This window comes from Sciurus carolinensis, chromosome 6 (genome assembly GCF_902686445.1).
Source record: "Sciurus carolinensis chromosome 6, mSciCar1.2, whole genome shotgun sequence".
NCBI classification, from domain to species: domain Eukaryota; kingdom Metazoa; phylum Chordata; class Mammalia; order Rodentia; family Sciuridae; genus Sciurus; species Sciurus carolinensis.
The window spans coordinates 138010607-138027701 of NC_062218.1; the positions used below are offsets into that span (position 1 = coordinate 138010607).

Sequence of the window (17095 nt, forward strand, 5' to 3'; positions counted from 1 at the left end):
CAGGCCATGCTCCAGAACCCCATCGCTAGCCAAGGTTGTTAGTCTTCTTTATACCATAGCCAGCGTACCCTGTGGGCATCTGAGTGTGGAAGGTAGGGTTCATGCCCCAGTTGTCTACACCCTAGGGCCCAGCACAGGGCCCGACTTATTATCTAATGATTGCCACACTGTACTGAGGGAAAAGGATAACAGAGGCCATAGCAGAAGTCACTGTTTCTTTTTTCTTGAGAGAAACATAAAGCAGATGAGGTCTAGAAGCAGGGAATCCTAGGCGCCTGATTAACAGCAGGAAATTAGTCTGTGGGAATGCTCTTCTCAGAAGGAGGGTATGACCTGACCTAGCATCTCCTGGTCCTCAATAGATGCGCAGCAGGAAACACAGTGGGGATGTGCATGTACGTCCTGACTTCTGAAACAGAACCTGCTCCCAAACCACTTCTGATACTGAGGGGCTAGTGACAGAGGCTGGAGCCCCTGCCCACCAACTGGCACTATGCTCAGAGAAGTCTCTGTGAGCCTATCCCTGAGTGCCTTGAGGGTAGGCTTCTAGCTCTTCTGGTTCCTTGTGCCCAATCAGCATCAAGGACCCTCCTCAGGATAGGAGCCCTTCTCTGTGTGCGCTCCTGGGCTCAGCAGACTCCTCCACACCCCTGCTCTCATCCTTGTCAAGAAAGTAATGTAGGCTGTAAATCAGGGCAGTTTGGAGCTGGGCCTCCCCAGGACAGTATCTAGGCTCTTAGGAAATAACTTCATCTGTTGTGAAACTCAGAAAGGAAAAGACAGTTAGTGACAACACTCCCTTCTCTGCTCTCTCCATACTGGACAGAAACGCTTCAGGAATGAGCCTACAGTGAGTCCTGCACTCTTGAATTGCCTACCTGTTGCCAGAAGCATAATCTAGTAGCATACCAGGCAGGTTTAAGGGAGAGGGGGCGCTGACTCAGACATTGCCAGCGAGTCTCAAGCGGGGCTGACGCAAATGGAGGATTGCTCCATTCCCAGTACCCGGCCTCGGTCGGGGCGGGGGGCTGCCACCCACCTCGGTCACGATGGTGGACAGGTAGACGTCCTGGCTGAATTCCCAGCCATCCAGGCAGCTCTCCTGCTCCAGCTGCTCCAGGTCTACATCGCGCACTGGTTCCAATCCGAGCGACGAAAAGTTGGCGATGGTGGCCAGGCGGTAGCGGCGGCAGCTGTGGGGCACCTCGCGGTCGTCCTGCAGCAGCAGCGGGATACTGTGGTTGCGCCACGCGCTGCTCAGGTTCGCGGTGTCCGGCACCCGGCAGTGGTGCTCCGGGGTCCCCGCCAGGAACACGACTGACATACCATTAAATCCATTGGGGATGATGCTGGCGCTGAGCAGGAAGAAGATGAGGCGCTGGAAGGGTCCCCACTCGCCCAGGAAGGCGGTCACCTCCTCGTAGTCCCTCATGCTCCCCGCCGCTGCTACGCAGCTTGCAACCAGGTGATAAGAGCGTTCTCGGGACTGCGCCGCGCGTCCCGGGCCTTTCCTGAGGATGTCAGAACGTTCCGGGGCACAGGACGACTTGGGGAAATTGGGCTGCAGGCGTTGGATCCCCAGAGCTGGGAGACTACTGTTTCAGGACCACACCCCCATCCCCAGCTGCTCGCGGAGAGGGATGGGCTGCGGGCGGGCCGGGCGGGGCTCCCCGCTGACTCCGCCCAGTGCTGCGCGACGCGGCCAGTCCTACAGTAACCTAGGGGCTGTGAGGCCAGGATCTGCTGTGCCCCCTGCGGACCAGTGAGCAAGTGCTGCGCTGGGGCACCAGGTAGTGCTTGGCGAGCCCGGATCATTGACTTCCCGACCCCCAGTCCCACGTGGGAGGGCGGATCGAAAGGGAGAGGCCTAAGTCTGAGAGTGAGGTCTTTAAGAGCTTCTCTGTCGGCGTGGTGCCAGGCCTAGCCCAGGTCAGGAGTCCTTCCCCTGTCCCAGTGAAGAGTCTGGGACTTCGGCGGCCTAGCGGGGCGCGGACCCGCGAATCAGCGAAGTCTGAGCTCCCTGGAAACTTTTGCGGGCGGCAGGGGTGACAGGAGGGCGCGCTCTCGTCTGCCACCCGGCTCAAGTGACTGGCATCAGCTGACGGAGGCTCACTTTTCACCCGTCTTAGGAGGCTCGAGTCAGTCGCCAACCGGTGGAGCCCAGAGAAGCGCCATGAGCCTCACCTTGAAAAGGGGTAACAGGCCCAGAGCCTGCGAGGGATGAACAAGGTCACATTGGACCAGAGATTCGCCCTGAACCAAAGAGGATGGGGATAAGGGCTGCTGGGTTGCCCCAGTGTTGTCCCTAAGTCTTCCAGGGGGCTCTACAGAAGACTTCAAGGCAGATTCTGACCCATTTCGAGAGTATAGTGATGGAGACGTCGCTGTCCCCACGACCGAGTTCGGATATTCATCTCCTTGCCCTCCCCTGCCCACGCCCCCAGGGCCCCTTATTGGGGCAGGTTGCCAGGACCTTCTTGAACTGGAAGGTCTTCTGTTTGCAGAACAGCCTGCCCCCATTCCACGAATTTAGGGAGGGAGGGAAGGAAGAGGAGCCAGAGCCGTTCGTTTTGGCGCCCATATCTGGCAGAGTAACCAAAGAGGAGACGGTTTGTTTGTTTGTTTGTTTGTTTGTTTATTTGTTTTGAGAGGAGCAGGTTCTGCTCAGTGCCCAGGTCTATACTCTTCCGCTGTTGTGTGAGATAGCCTGGACTGGAGTCTGAGTCCTGGGTTTCAAGAGGTAGTTCAGATTGACACCAGGCATGGTGGTGCACACCTGTCATCCCAGCAACTCAGGAGGCTGAGGCAGAAGGATCACAAGTTCCAGGCCAGCCTCAGATTGACAGGCGAAAGAGGTCACCTCTGGATATTTTTGCAGAAATGGATTTGCTTCTCCACCCCCTCCTTGAGAAGTCGAGGGACACTTCTGCCTCTTTTTTGTAGCCTCAGATCTGATCCCTCCTCTTGTGCTGACATCCCACCGCCTTGGAACCTCAGTTTCCTTATCTGCAACATTTAGACCCTATATCCTAATGTGTCAAGATAACTGATTCATGCCTATTAATGCAGTGAAATTATTAATAAATTCTGTTTAATTTAAAAAAACATCCTTTGACTAGTAAGTTGTTACCTTACTTGGCTTGGGTTTCAGTCCTCCACCTCAAATTCAAATAATAAAGCAAAGCCTGAGACAAGAACTTAAGTGAGGTAGTTTATTTTGAGTCGTAATCCCTGGAAAACAAATCTGAGGAACTGGGGAAAGTGAACTGCAAAGGAGATAAAATCAACATAAGACTGTGAAATTGAGCTGGTCATTGGCAGTGACCAGGAGTAATAACAATGTTGTGCAGACGAGCCCTCTTGGAACCTGAAGCTGAAAGAAAAATTAGCAATACCAATCGTGTCTTACAATTTTGATATTGTGAACCAGGCTTGGTGGTGCACACCTGTCATCCCAGCAACTCAGGAGGCTGAGGCAGAAGGATCACAAGTTCCAGGCCAGCCTCAGCAACTTAGCAAAGCCCTAAGCAACTGAGCGGGATCCTGTCTCAAAACGAAAAATAAAAAGGGGTGGGAATGTAGCTCAGTGGTAAAGCACCCCTGGGTTCAATTCTCAGTACAAAAAAATTATACATTATAGATAGATAGATATTGTGTTCATATAGAATTTCTGCACTAGTTTTGATTTTTTACAATTTTACATTAGAATATTATCATTACTAATTTATTTATTTATTTTTGAGACAGGGCTTTACCATGTTGCCCCTGCTTGTATTGAACTCCTGGGCTCAAGTGACCCTTCCTCCCATGTAGCTGGGACTACAGGTGCGTGCCTGTGTCTGGCTCAGATATTTACCTTAATTATTGAATATCTTGGTGACTCTTTTACCTTTTTCACCAGCACAATACAAATGCCTCTCTCTTTTCATTTGTCTCAGGCTTGTCTAACTCTCATTGCTATGAGTGACCCAGGTTTCATTCCCCTGGGACCGTCTTTGAATTTGTTGTTGTTGTTTATTTGTTTGCAGTCCTCCTGCCTCAGTCTTCTGAGTGGCTGGGATTATAAGTGTGCAACCACGCCCAGCTCCACTGGGCCTTCTAAAGAGCCATCTAGAATGAGGAGGCACTTGTTTTCTAGTTCTGTCTCCATTCATCCACTCCCCTGCATTTCCCAAGTTGCACACGAGTGAGAGCTGAGAGCTATTTGCCATTGTTCATAAGTATGTGTAAATCAAATAGTCTTGCCCTATGTGCAACATGAATGAACAGTGCATTGCTTACGGCTTAGCCTGTTGGAAGGATTTCCCTTCACCAGTTTAGAGGGCTACATCCTAAATGGAGCTTGTTGGAATAACAATCCATTTTTTGACTATTATCAATGTATCATGCTAACCTATCTATGAGTCAGGGCTGAGTATTTTTCCCTTCATCAATTAGTTGCAGAAAACCTTCTAACAGGGTTGAGCTGAGACAGGTGTTGGTATAGCTGAGGTAGGTATCGTAGCATCTGAGCCATCTGAGTCAAGTTATTTTTGACTTACATGCACCCTATTGACCTGTTTAGTCCAGATCTTGAATTTACCATGTCTGTTATATGGTGGATTGTTAATGAGCCTGCCTGATATTATGACTTGATAGAATCTGGCAATACCCAGCTCATACTGGGCATCTCTGGTTACATAAATTCTTGATGCTCCATTGCCAGGTTCTTAGCTTTTACTGGAATCAAGTAGCTGCTTTTCAAAAGTCAAGTAACTGTCTGCGTCAGAGGTATGGTTGGTTTGTTTGTTTTTGGTAGAGGGGATTGAATCCAGAGGCACTCAACCACTGAGCTACATCCCTGACCCTTTTTATTTTTTATTTTGAGACAGAGTCTAAGTTGCTAAGTCTAGCTTTGAACTTGTGATTCTTCTGCTTCAGGCTCCTGAGTTGCTGGAATTACAGGCAGGTGCCACCATGACCAGTTATAGGCATGATCTTGTTCCAGAATTCTAGAGATCTGTACTGAAACTATTTTGTTAAAGCTCATCAGAGACTCTACCTAGTATCCTTGAATCTGTCGCATTATATGGACCAAATGGCACGGAAGCCTTTACCAGAGTTGGATACATTGTAGAGCTTTCTCTTACTCTGGGCTTCACTCAAAGCTGTGAGCCTTCCCAATTAATGAGTTGGAGTAGGAATTCACCAAGCACTATGTTCAAAGGGTAGGGCACAACCCCTGTTTTTACTTTCCAGGGGATAATCTAGTGCACTCTAGACTCCTGCATTCCTGACTTCACCAATTGGTTTCAAAATAATTTGGGATGGAAGAAGTGAATGAGGATATAGATGAAATAAGATTGGCCATGAAAGTGGATCTAGGGGCTCGTTTTACTAAATTTGGTTCCAGGGATTGAGCCTAGGGGTGCTTAACCACTGAGCCACGTCCCCAGCCCTTTTTGTATTTTATTTAGAAACAGGGTTTCGCTTAGTTACTTAGGGCCTTACAAAGTTGTTGAGACTGGCTTTAAACTTGCAATCTTTATGCCTCAAGTTCCTGAGTCATTGGAATTACAGGTGTGCACCACTATGCCCGGTTAGTTTGTCTACTTCTATATACGTTTAAGTTTTCTAGAATAAAAAGGTAGGAGAAAGCTTCACTGGTATAGGTTGTTCATACTTTGTGTCTCCATCCTTTGGCATGCATGTGTCTTACTAGGGCATCTAAAATATGTGGTTATTCTTGCTCACTAGGACAAATTAGCATTATGTCATGAATATAGTGAACTACCATGGTGTCCACTGTGGACAACTGAGACAGTCAAAGTCAGCAAATACTATATCAGAGAGTGAAATTAACATAGTCCAGGGTCAAGAGAATGTATGTGTACTGCCATTGTTCTCACATAAAAACAAGCAACTTTTGATCCCTGTCTAGTCCGTTTTTGTGCTGCTATAACAGTACCACAGATTAAGTAATTTATAGAGAAATTTATTTCTCACAATTATGGAGACTGGGAAGTATACTATCAAGACATTGCCATCTGGTAAGGTCCTCCTTACTGCATTATAACAGGATCACATGGGAGCACAAGAGCATGCCCGGGCATGCTTGCTGCTATAACAAAGCCACTCCTAGTTGACAGTGATAGAATTTAAACCAGCGTTTTAATATAAATAGTCATTTTGTTGGTTTCCTTACAGCTGTTAACTGGTTAACTTCCCTTACCTCTTCCCCCCATTCTGTGGTTTTGATCTTAAATGTCTCCAAAAGGCCCATGTGTTAAATAAAGTCTTGGTGCCCAGGATGGCCCTATTGGGAGGTGGTAGGACTTTTAGGAGGTGGGAACTGGGAGGAGGCATTTGGATCACTGGGGACATGCCCTCAAAGGGGATAATGGGATCCTTGTACCTTTCTCTTTCTCTTTGGCTTCCTGGCTTCTGGTGTCAAAGGGTTTGGTCTGTCATGTACTTCCACCATAAGGTGCTGCCTTGCTACAGGCCCCAAACGACAGATCCAATTGATCATGGGCAGGTACCTCCAAAACTATGAGCAAAAATAAATGTTTTCTCTTTATAAATTAATTATTTGAATTATTTTGTTATAGGGATGGAAAATTTCCTTTCACCCTTTGGCTTTTACGATTACATTAACGACAGACATCTCAGAAGTTTTCTTTCATCAAGCCCTTCATATCACAATGGTTCTTAATAGGACAGAGAGTAAATGTTAAGAGTTCTGCTGACTGCTAAGTGTATCTATCCCTGTTATTCACTTAGGGACCAGGGTAATACATTGTGGATCTTCAGACTCATTGGACTTCAAACTCATTGGACTCATTGGAATAATATATATATTTATTTATTTATTAATTGTGGCACCAGTATTGAACACAGGGGTACAGGGGATTGAACACACTGAGCTCTGCTCCCAGCCCTTTTTATTTTGAGATAGGGTCTCACTAAGTTGCTGAGGCTGACCTTGAACTTGAGATCCTCCTGCCTCAACCTTCTAAGTCACTGGGATGCAAGTGTGCACCACCACACCTGGCTGAGCTCCGAACTTCATCCCCCACCAGCATTGATGCCAGTTCTTGCTCTACTCCACAGCCCTTAAAAGGTCTGATTCTCTGCCCCGCCTCTGCAGCCAGAGTTACTGTAGTAAAAAGCTACAGATCCCTTATGGGAAGTGACTGGAGAAATAATTATCATGCATACTTTTGATAGCATTGAATAGTTCTTCCAGAAAGAGACTTGGCCTTCCTTTAAATCAGTAAGCTACGAACCTGAGAACTGATTTAGATCTGGAAAATTTATAAGGAAATACTATCTTTCATTGTAGTAGCAACCATCTGCTTCTGTTCACTGGCTCTTGATTTGGAGGGTCTGATTCTTATACAGTCGAGAGTTGCTTGGTCATCTGCTAATGTGTTTAACTCTGGGGAAAATTGTGGTCTGCTAGCTGTTGCCACAGACAGACCCTATGAGTCAAAGCACTCTGGTTGCCACTTTGGTTTTTTGGTAATTACATCTGCTCTACCTCTGTTGATCAAGTGTTACCATTTAGCCCCTTCTATTCCAGAATCTTGCCATCCCCACTGACACTAAGGATCCCACACCTTTGAATTTTGTGTTGCCTTACTGAAAGGAGCATCCTTTGGACTTTCCCTGGAATGTAGTCTGATGGGAGGCTCTCTGGTCTTGTGTGATATCTACGATAAACATTCCATCCCACGAGCCTTCTGACTCCTTCAATACTCTAAAAAAGTTCTGTCATCTCCACCTTCTTTCTATAGATCCTGATTGTGTCTAGGTTTCAAAGAGCCACCTTAGAGCGTATGAGATTTTATGTAACCTTGCTTGATTGCTAATCACCCCACAATAAGAGTGCTTCTAGGTGGATAAGTCACACAGCGTTACCCCAGTTCCTGCCAGAACATAAGTCCTATAATTTTTTTCAGTGTGTATGGTGTTTCCTTATAGATCAGGGACTATATTTCCCCACTAACCCTGGTTATTGATCTGGAGGTAATGAGAGGAGGTGGGTGGGGATCTTTAGGAGAATAAGCATCATCTTTGGTGCCACTTGTCTCAGGAAGAGTATTGGCAGGGATTCCAGGCAAGGATTGACTCATTTCCTATCGCAAGGGAGATCAGCTGCTACTGTTGGCCTTGAAGATTTAGAGCAATCCAGAAATTCAAAATTCTCACATTAATGTCCCATATGTCCTTATTTTATGCTCTGGGGTTTCTACACTTCCTATTCAGGCCATATCTTCATAATGGGAGAACCATCAAGGCCGTGCACAGAGCTTTTTTGTGTTTCTCCTGCCCTTCCAATTAAAACCTGGACTTGATTTCCAGGACAGTTTGCCCTGTGGCTGCAGGAGATAAAGTACTTTCAAGCTGCCCTGGAGGACTCTGGCTTTCACAGTGTGCTTCGATTTAATAGTTGGTTATCTTGAGTCTGTCATTTATTTTCAAGGTTTCTAAAGCAATTACCAAAGCCACTGTACTTCCTCCATCCTTATGATCACCATGTTCTCATATATTCTAAGTACCATAATCACTCCTTCTCAACTTTGCCACTTTGGCAATTTGGGGCCAGAAATTCTTTGTTGTGGGGGACTGTCCTGTGACCTTTAGTCTGTTCAGCAGCATTTCTGGCCTCTATCCATTAGACTCCAGTAGCATGCTCCCCTACTTAGGGTAATAAAAAATGTCTCCAATGTACAATTTCTATGTTTTTAAGTATCGGTTAAAAAATAAATTTACATTAAAAAATGTCTCCAGACATTGCTAAATGCCCCCTGGGGAGGAGGTAGAATGTCCACTGGTTAAAAAACACTGAAACAAACCAATGATTCACTTTCTGCTTGCATCTCATTCTAATCTGCCATGGACAAGAGACTTGGGAAGTGATACTCAGGGATGTCTGGGGTTATTGTCATCTCATTTAAAAATGAGTGAGGTCCTCGTCTCAGTTTGAAAGGTGAGTGCTCCAGTTCTAGAATCCCTTCCTTGCAGCCTGCCTTCCAGGGCCAACTCCTGATATCAACTGTGTTACTCTGAAATCTCTCCTGAAAGCAGAGCTTATGTCAAGGGTTGGTGTGTATGTGGTTTATTTGGGAATGGATCTAAGGGAACAGGAGTAAGTGACTGGGGAGAGTAAAGCAGGGAAGAAGGGAAGCCAATATAAGGGGGCAGTGCCAGATTGTTCACAGCTGTGGGAAACAAGGGAATTGGTTTTAGAAATGTCTGCTTAAAGCTGAGACATAGGGAACATTCCTCTATAGGTTTCTATCCTCCCTGGTTTAAAGTTTTCCTCATCAGGGGTTAACTCGCCCACACCTCCAGATTGTACATGTGTAAGAGCCCAGTGGGATTCTGTAGGTGTTCCATACCTGCATTCCTAGAAGCCAGGAGCAGAGAGTGAGAAGCAAGCAATACAGCTGAGTCATGCCACCCTGGAGTAGCTGGTATCCACATTGATGGCTGGGTGAACAATAGACCTGGAGGATCTGAAGCTGCAAGCATGGAAGTCATATATATGACCACAGAGGGTGTAGCCTGTGTGCCCCTTTTTGGGTGCTGCCAGGATCATAAGGAAGGCAGGACCCCAGCAACCTCATCTATAGGTCCCACTCCTGACTCTGTTCTAGACAAGGAGGCCTGGAGTTAATAATGCAGGGCTACCTCCTGGCACAGAAGCAATCCAATCCATACACCTGCTCCTGTGGGCACTCAACCAGCGGTGGGGGAAATCAAGAGGTTGGAAAGGTTGGCAAACATTATAACATGCTTGACTTTAAAAATTCTTAGTCATCTAATGGGTTTTGATTTAATTCAAATATGAATGAGAGTCAGAGTAGCATCTGATAAGATGTGTGTTCTATCAAGATCTCTCTGTTGAGAATCCAAGGGAGGAACTAGAGTGGAAATAGAGATATGAGGGAGGAGACTGTTGTAGGTATCTAAGTGGGTGATGATGGTGGTGGCCAAGAGATAGATGGATTCTAGAACTTTTAAGGAGGAGGCAAGGATGGATTTTGGTGACCGATTGGAGGCAGGGGTGAGGGAGGCTGGAGGCAGGGGAAATGCCTAGTTTTGGGGGGACTGAGTGGTGGGTGAGTGATGATCTATTATCTGAGATGGGGGCATAGGAGGAGAAGTAGGTTGTAGAGAAGATGATGAGGTAAGTTTTAGATATTTTGAGTATGAAGTGTCTTAGGGACATCTGGGTAGAGATATCTAGTGGGAGTTCAGTCAGAAGCCTGAGCTGGAGATACATGTTTGGAAGTAATCATAACTGCAGAGTTCCTGAATCCTGGGGCATGGACAATGTTATCAGGGAGCAGAGACTGTCAGGATTCTTGGTTGCATGCAGGGTTAGAGAACTGCCCCCTATGTCCCTCTACCACCATTGGGAAGCTGCTCATCAGGCAGGGATAAACAGAAATCTGCTGTAGATGTGACTGCAGGTGCTGGGAAGTAGACAAACCAGGGTGGAGCCCTAGCAGAACGATGTACTTAAGACTTAGTCTGTATGGCAGAAGCTGCCCCATGGCTGGACCAGGGTGGTGCCTGATCCCTGTTAGCCCAGACCAAATCCAGTGGGACTGAGCTGAAAGCCCTTCTGTTTGGAAGGGGTCTAGCTATTAGGCAACCCAATTAACCCAAGGCTTTCTGGAGAATGAGCATCTGGAGAGGAATGAAGGGAGAAGGACAGAACCTTGGAGGCTGGTGCCTCAGGCTGGCAGGAGAGTAAACAGGAAGACTCACAGAGAAGGTTCATTACGTAGGAAGACCAGGACTGAGACTGCCCCCACTCAGAAATCTTGCTGTGGGAGATGAGGCAGGCAAAGACAGCCCGAGGGCTGGGAAAAGGCCACTCCAATCTGTCTCTCAGCAGTTCCAGGAACCACTGAGGACCCCAGGAGCAAGTCCAGCAGATGTGGAGGTGTGTTCTTTCACACCAGAGTTGGTGGGGCACCAGCCTCGTCTACACTCAAACCCAAAGCTTCGAAGCTGCTGTAGTGTGGGTCCTGAATGTCCCCAAAGACCAGGTGTTAAAGGCGTATTCCCTAGCCCTGGCACTACTGAGAGGTGATGGCTCCTAGTGGGAGGAAATTAGGTCACTGGGAATGTGCCCTTGAAGAGGATACTGGGACCTGGATCCCTTCCTGTCTCTAGTTGCTTCCTTGATGCCATGAGGAGAACAGGCCTCCTCTACCATGTGCTCCTGTCGTGATTTATTGTGCTGCCACAGCCCCAAAGCAATAGGACCAAGTGACCATGGACTGAAAACTCTGAAACCATGAGCCCAAATAAACCATTCTTCCTTTTAAGTTGATTATCTCAGGTATTATTAGCAACACAGGCTCTTTGTGTCTCCTTAACTGAGTCTAGCGTCTATGTTCCATGCCCCAGGGATGGTTGGGAGCCCAGGCCTGTGTGAGGAGTCAGGAGACTGAACCTCACTCTAGTCATTTTGGTGACTACTAAGGAGAGACAAGTGTGCTCCTCTCTGAAGTGGCCCAATCAGTGTCATTAGACCATTAAAAGGGCATGCAGCACTCTCCCTGGAAAACAGGCCCATGCAGTTGTCCTGGTTGCCCTTGACATTGAGATTAGCTAGGGAATGTGTGACATTGGCAAGTTTGTCAGCCTTCCTGAGATCATCCATAAAATGGTAATAATAACCATATGTCCTTTCAGGTCGATACGAGGCTTAGAGAAGGATTATATCAGTTCACTAAGCTTGGAAAGGAGGGCCTGGGATACTTTCGCTTCATTACACTTATTATCCACGGGGCTTCCCTTCATCTGGGACTATGGCCGTGCTCCAGCTTCCAGTGAAGATGCCCTGGAGAGCAGTGGAGTGTCCCTCCATCCATTTCTGCAGTTGTCAGTGAGGAAGCTGGAATGGGACTTGGGGGTATCATCCTTAGAGCTTGGCTCTCCCATCTGACAGGAAGACAGACCCACTCACTGGCTGGATAGTGAGGTTTCTGAGCACACATGTCCAAGGCTGATCCCAGGCCCTTCAGGACCATCGGGTCTCTGGTAGCCTGTCCTGGATTTCTGGTCTGCCTTAGAGCCACACATGGGCCCATGCCAGACTCTAGATGAAGTCTAGTTCTGTGGGGGTTGAGATTTAGCTTCCCAGTTGTGGTAGAGAGACATAGGGGACAGTTCTTGCTTCTAACAGAGAACCCTCTACTACCGTCAAATCTTTTTACATGTTCTGTCTCCATTCAGAGGTGCTGAGAGAAGAGTGTGAGAAACACAGATTAATGAAGGAAAATGACAAGATGGGAAATTACCCAGAATTGTGCAGAGCAAGTCAGGGGGTTGGCCTGGGACACAAAGACAAGAAGCTGTCACCCTGGTTAAGAATGAACTGTTCAGAGCATCACCAGAGTGTGCATAGCTGAACCAAAGGACCTAGAAGTGAAGGGAGAGGCAGCGCGCTCTCCAGGTGGGGCAGGGTGGCCCTCTGGGCTCATAGGCCAGACTTCTGGGCATAATGGTGCAGATCACAACATTCCCACCCCAACTCAGCTGATGGCCAGCTGTGAACTGAGGACTGAGCTAGTGCTCACCTGAGGGGCTGGGGCCTTGTCCAGGAAGGGAGGGTTGGTATGAAGCATCTGGGCTCCTCCTGCCCTGGCCTTTTCTTTGGCTCTCTGGGAGTAATAAAGCTTTTCTGTCACTCAGAGAACAAGAAGGAAGAACTGTTTCTGTTTCAACTTCCTTGGAGGGGCATGGAGGCCTGCAAGAGCGAGTCTGGTGGAGGACTTGAGGTTGAACGTAGAAATCAGCACCACTGAATTATGGGGGCCCCAGCTAGGGGGTCAATAGAGATCCAGAGGGCTGGACTCCTGGGGCTTTGTGAGCAGAGATTGGGAGTTTAGACTTTGTGCTAAGATCAGTGAGAAGCTAGGGAAGCCTTAACAGACAGAGTGTCATAGCACTGCATTTACAATACCTCTCTCTTTTTAAAAAAAAAAAAAAAAAAAAATTATTTTTTACAACACCTCTCTTTGCTATTATGTGGAGAAAGGATTGAGGGGCAGAGAGGAGACAGGACGGCCAGGCACAGCTGTCACACTTCCCTGGGCAGGGGATGAGCACAGCTTGGACTGGAGGCCCAGGGAAGTGGGCTAGTTAGGAATTAGTTAGGGATGAATGCATGAGGCCTGCTAGCTGAGCTCTTCCTGCTTCCACCTTTGCCCTTTACTGTCTATTCTCTTCCAGCAACCACAGTGATTCTGGTTAAAACGTAAGTCCAGGTCATGCCACTCCTCTGGCTTCCATCTCAGAGTAAAAGCCAAAGTCCTTACCAAGACTTGCCAGGGTCAGCATGGTTATCCTTCCCACCCCCATGTCTCTCTGACCTTGTCTACCACTCCAGCCACTTTGGGCTGCTCTTGGAACACAGCAAACACACACTTCCTTCCCCTGCCCTGCCCAGGGCCTTTGCCTGGAATGCAGTTTCCCCTCACAGCCACACAGATGCACCCTCACCAGCACTCAGGTCTCTGCTCAGATGTCACCTGATCTAAGAGGTCTTTCCAGGTTCCTTATATGAAGCAATCCCTTATCCTCTACAGTAGCATCCTCTTTATTTCACTCACAGCCCTGCTTATAGTCTGTACTTATATTTTGTTTGTTCAAAATGTTTTCCTAGGGTAGCACAATGCCTGGCACATTGTAGGTTTTTAGTAAATATTTAATTGAATGAATTGAGGTTGAGGATGCAGGAGGAAGACTAGCTTCCCCTGGAGGGCTGAGGACATATGCTTGCAGAAACCTGGAATGGGAGGTGAGGAAGAAGGTGGTAGGAGGTAAGGGGTGTGTGTGTAAGAGTAAGGGTGGCCCCAGGAGCCCTGCACCTCCCTGTGCCTGGTCTGGGCAGGACAGTAGTAGGTCTAGGCTAGGCTCCAACCAAGAAGAAAACAGACTGTGCAGGAAGCCCTACCTGAAGGGGAGGGGCAGAAGACAAGTGGAAGTGCACTACAGACCACCTGGGGTTAGGAAGGCTCAGCATTGCTCTTGCGGAGGGGACAGTGGAGCTGACCCTTGAAGAGTGAGTATAAGAGTTTCCTTGATGAAGAAGAAAAAAGAAAAGGCCTTTGAGCTTGAGAGATGGTCTGAGGTATAGGAAAGGCAGATGGCTCAGGGAATGGTGAACCATCAGAGGAGGCGAGAGAAAGCAGTCAGTGGCCTGAGGTCAGAGAAGCTTTAAATGCCAGGCCAACACCCTGGGGGCCAGGGAAGGGTAGAAGCAAAGGAGGGAGTCCTTCAGCTGTCCTAGGATGGGTCCCAGCAATGCTTAGGAGGCAGAACCCTAGACACAGTGAAAGGTAGGACCAGATGGTTAGGGTGAGGAGGGACAGGATGAGGTCCTTTTCTCTGCTTCCAAGGCCCTTAAAGGCCCCCTCATCCCAGGAGCGGCAACAGTAAATGGGTCGGAGCTCTGTAGGCTGGGGTCCTGAGTTGGGGATCCTGGATCTGACTGTCTCTCAACTGGGTCTGTGAGCTACACGGACCTGTCTCACAAAGATCTGTCCCAAACTTTCCATGGTCCACCACACTTAGGCCCATCTTGGGACCCTGGGCAGAAGAAGAGCCCAGGAGATTGGGAAGAGACTGGACCTTGAAGTAGGGAAATGGACAAATCAGGCTGGCAGCTCTGGGCCCCACTCCATCCTACTCACCTCCCACCAGGATGCCCTGGCAGGACCCACAGTCCACAGGGCTGGAGCTCTTGGCTTTGGGAGAGCTGATGTCCTGGGAATGGCTCATTTGGGTGTTAGTCCCAGGATTAAGGTGAGCATCCAGAGCTGGTGGGTCTGCCCTGGGGGTGCAAGTGGGGAGCTGAGTTTCTGTGGGCGAGTGTGGATGAAGGGTGGGAGCCTATGCCAGTGGCTCCCAGGACTTTCTCAGCTGCTTCTACTGCTAATGGCTTCCTTGCCTGCCAGTTGGACTCCAGTTGGGTCTATGACCAGGTGGGGCTGAGACCAAGTCCAAGGGAGAGGCTAGGCGGGAGAGAAGGGTGTATTCTTCCAATGTCCCGCCCTATAGCAGGGTGGCCTCAGGGAATGACTTAGTGATTGAGTGTACATGTGTCCAGGTGCAGGTGTACATGGGCCAGAAGCCATGTGGGGACTCAAAGTGCATGAAGAGGAAGGAAAACAGGGCTGGGAAGGAGGAGCCCAGGTCACTTGCAGATCTGGGGCCAAGAACTCCAGCTCCACTATCTTGGTCTCACTTCTTTGGAGGCACCTGCCCACCACCCTGAGCAGTGCTCCCTCACAGAAGGAATGAAAGGAGCCTTTGAAAGGAATCCCTAGGACAAATTTAACCAGGAGCACAAGATTTATGTAAAGAAAATGGAAATAAAAATTTATGAGCCGGGTGCAAAGGTGCATGCCTATAATTCCAGTGACTCAGGAGGCTGAGGCAGGAGGATCACAAATTCAAGTTGGCCTTAGCAACTTGGCAAAACTCTAAGCAACATAGTGAGACTCTAAGCAACTTAGTGAGACCCTGTCTTGAAATTAAAAATAAAAAAGGGCTGAGGATGTGGCTCAGTGGTTAAGTGCCTATAGGTTCAATCCTTGGTCCCCCCGACCCCTGCCCCCCAATATATATATATACACTTGAATAAATGCAGAATAAGTACAGGTCATGATTCTTTCCTGGGACTCTAAGCCAGTTCTCTCTTTAGACTCAGGGAAACCCCAGTCACGGTTCAAAGATGTTTGCTTTCCCAGAGCCTGACATACTAAGTCTAAACTGACAATTGGAAATGTGCAATATAACCTTGACATGTTTGTAAATGAAGAACAAGGAGGACAGATTAGCTATTAAGTCCTAATAGGGTATAATTAAAACAGTGTGATATTGTCACAAGTACAGCAACAAGATCAAAGGAATAAAAACTGGCAACAAAGATTCTTACAAAGAATATGAGAAGCTCCTACCAATTATTAAGAAGTTAAATAAACTTTGAAAGAATGGATGAAAAGTTTAGGGCTATACACAACAGGAACTGCTCGAATAGAGTGAGGCCCACTCTGTCCCTTCTGTTCTCTCAGCAGAAGGCACCCAGCAAGCACACAGTAAAAGTTTGTTGAATGACTGAATGCTCATCACTAGTAATCAGAGAAATTAAAACAACTATGCTGCTTTTTACTTCTCAGGCTAAAAAACATGAAAATATCCTGTGTTGACAAGAACTGGGAGAGACAGGTACTACTGCATGTTGACTGTGAGAGTGTGAATTGATAAGAGCCTTTTGTGGTTTGTGATAGCACAAAATCGAAAATAGCACAAACGTACATTATCTGGGCTCATTAAATAACCAGGAACTAAATAGTCAGTTTCTTGCACAGAGCAAGCAAACCAGAGAGTAGGAATCCAGGAAATGTAGTTGGCTGTGAATAGCCACTCAAAAACTCAATTACCATTTATACTTTTAAAAAGCATGACTTTGTACTGGTGTGTGCAACCACCGGGCGAAAGGCCCAGGGCCGACCCACCATATGGTAACTGGGGTGCCTCTGAGAATGGGTGGAGTTTCCCTTCCATTTTGGAGCATCCTGGAGGGGAACACAGCCCTGGGTGAGTGTTCTGTTCTTTCTGAAACTTGCCTTCTCTCTCATTCTCCTGGGGGCAGGGGAGGGGATCAAGTGCGCCCCCTGCTGGGAGAGAAAGGGGTCTCAAGAATAAAGTGGGTTGTGGGCCCCAAAGGGGAGAACTCCCAGAAGTGGCCATGGGGTGTTCTCCCTCAGTCCTGCGCTCCGCTGGGCCGACTCATCTCTCTGAAGACTGCCAGGGACTGCCCCTGCTTCCTCCTGCTGATGACGACCACACAGGACCTTCACCATCCTCATTTATCACCATGTAGAGCTCTTGCCTTCCTCATCTCTTGGTTCTCTGCTGACATCTTCCCTAACCCGGCCCAGCTCAGACCCCTTGGTGCATTGCAGGTCCCCCAGGCATATCAATAAAGCTGCCCTTTGTGATTCAGGCCGGCCAGTCACCCAGGGTGTGGACCCCTGCCCCCCTGAGGGCAGCATGGTGCTCCCTCCCTCACCTTGCC

General features: G+C 48.1%; 1 protein-coding gene across 2 annotated transcripts in view; it reads right to left on the minus strand.

Annotated features, from left to right (window-relative positions):
• Positions 1-1608, minus strand: part of Slc22a4 (solute carrier family 22 member 4) — a 47418-nt gene extending 45810 nt beyond the window's left edge. For both annotated transcript variants that reach the window (XM_047555803.1, XM_047555802.1), the window contains exon 1: positions 1040-1608. In XM_047555803.1, coding sequence (XP_047411759.1) covers positions 1040-1432 — 393 coding nt within the window. In that variant the 5' untranslated portion in view covers positions 1433-1608. The remainder of the gene's footprint in view (positions 1-1039) is intronic.
• Between the last annotated feature and the right edge of the window lie 15487 nt (positions 1609-17095).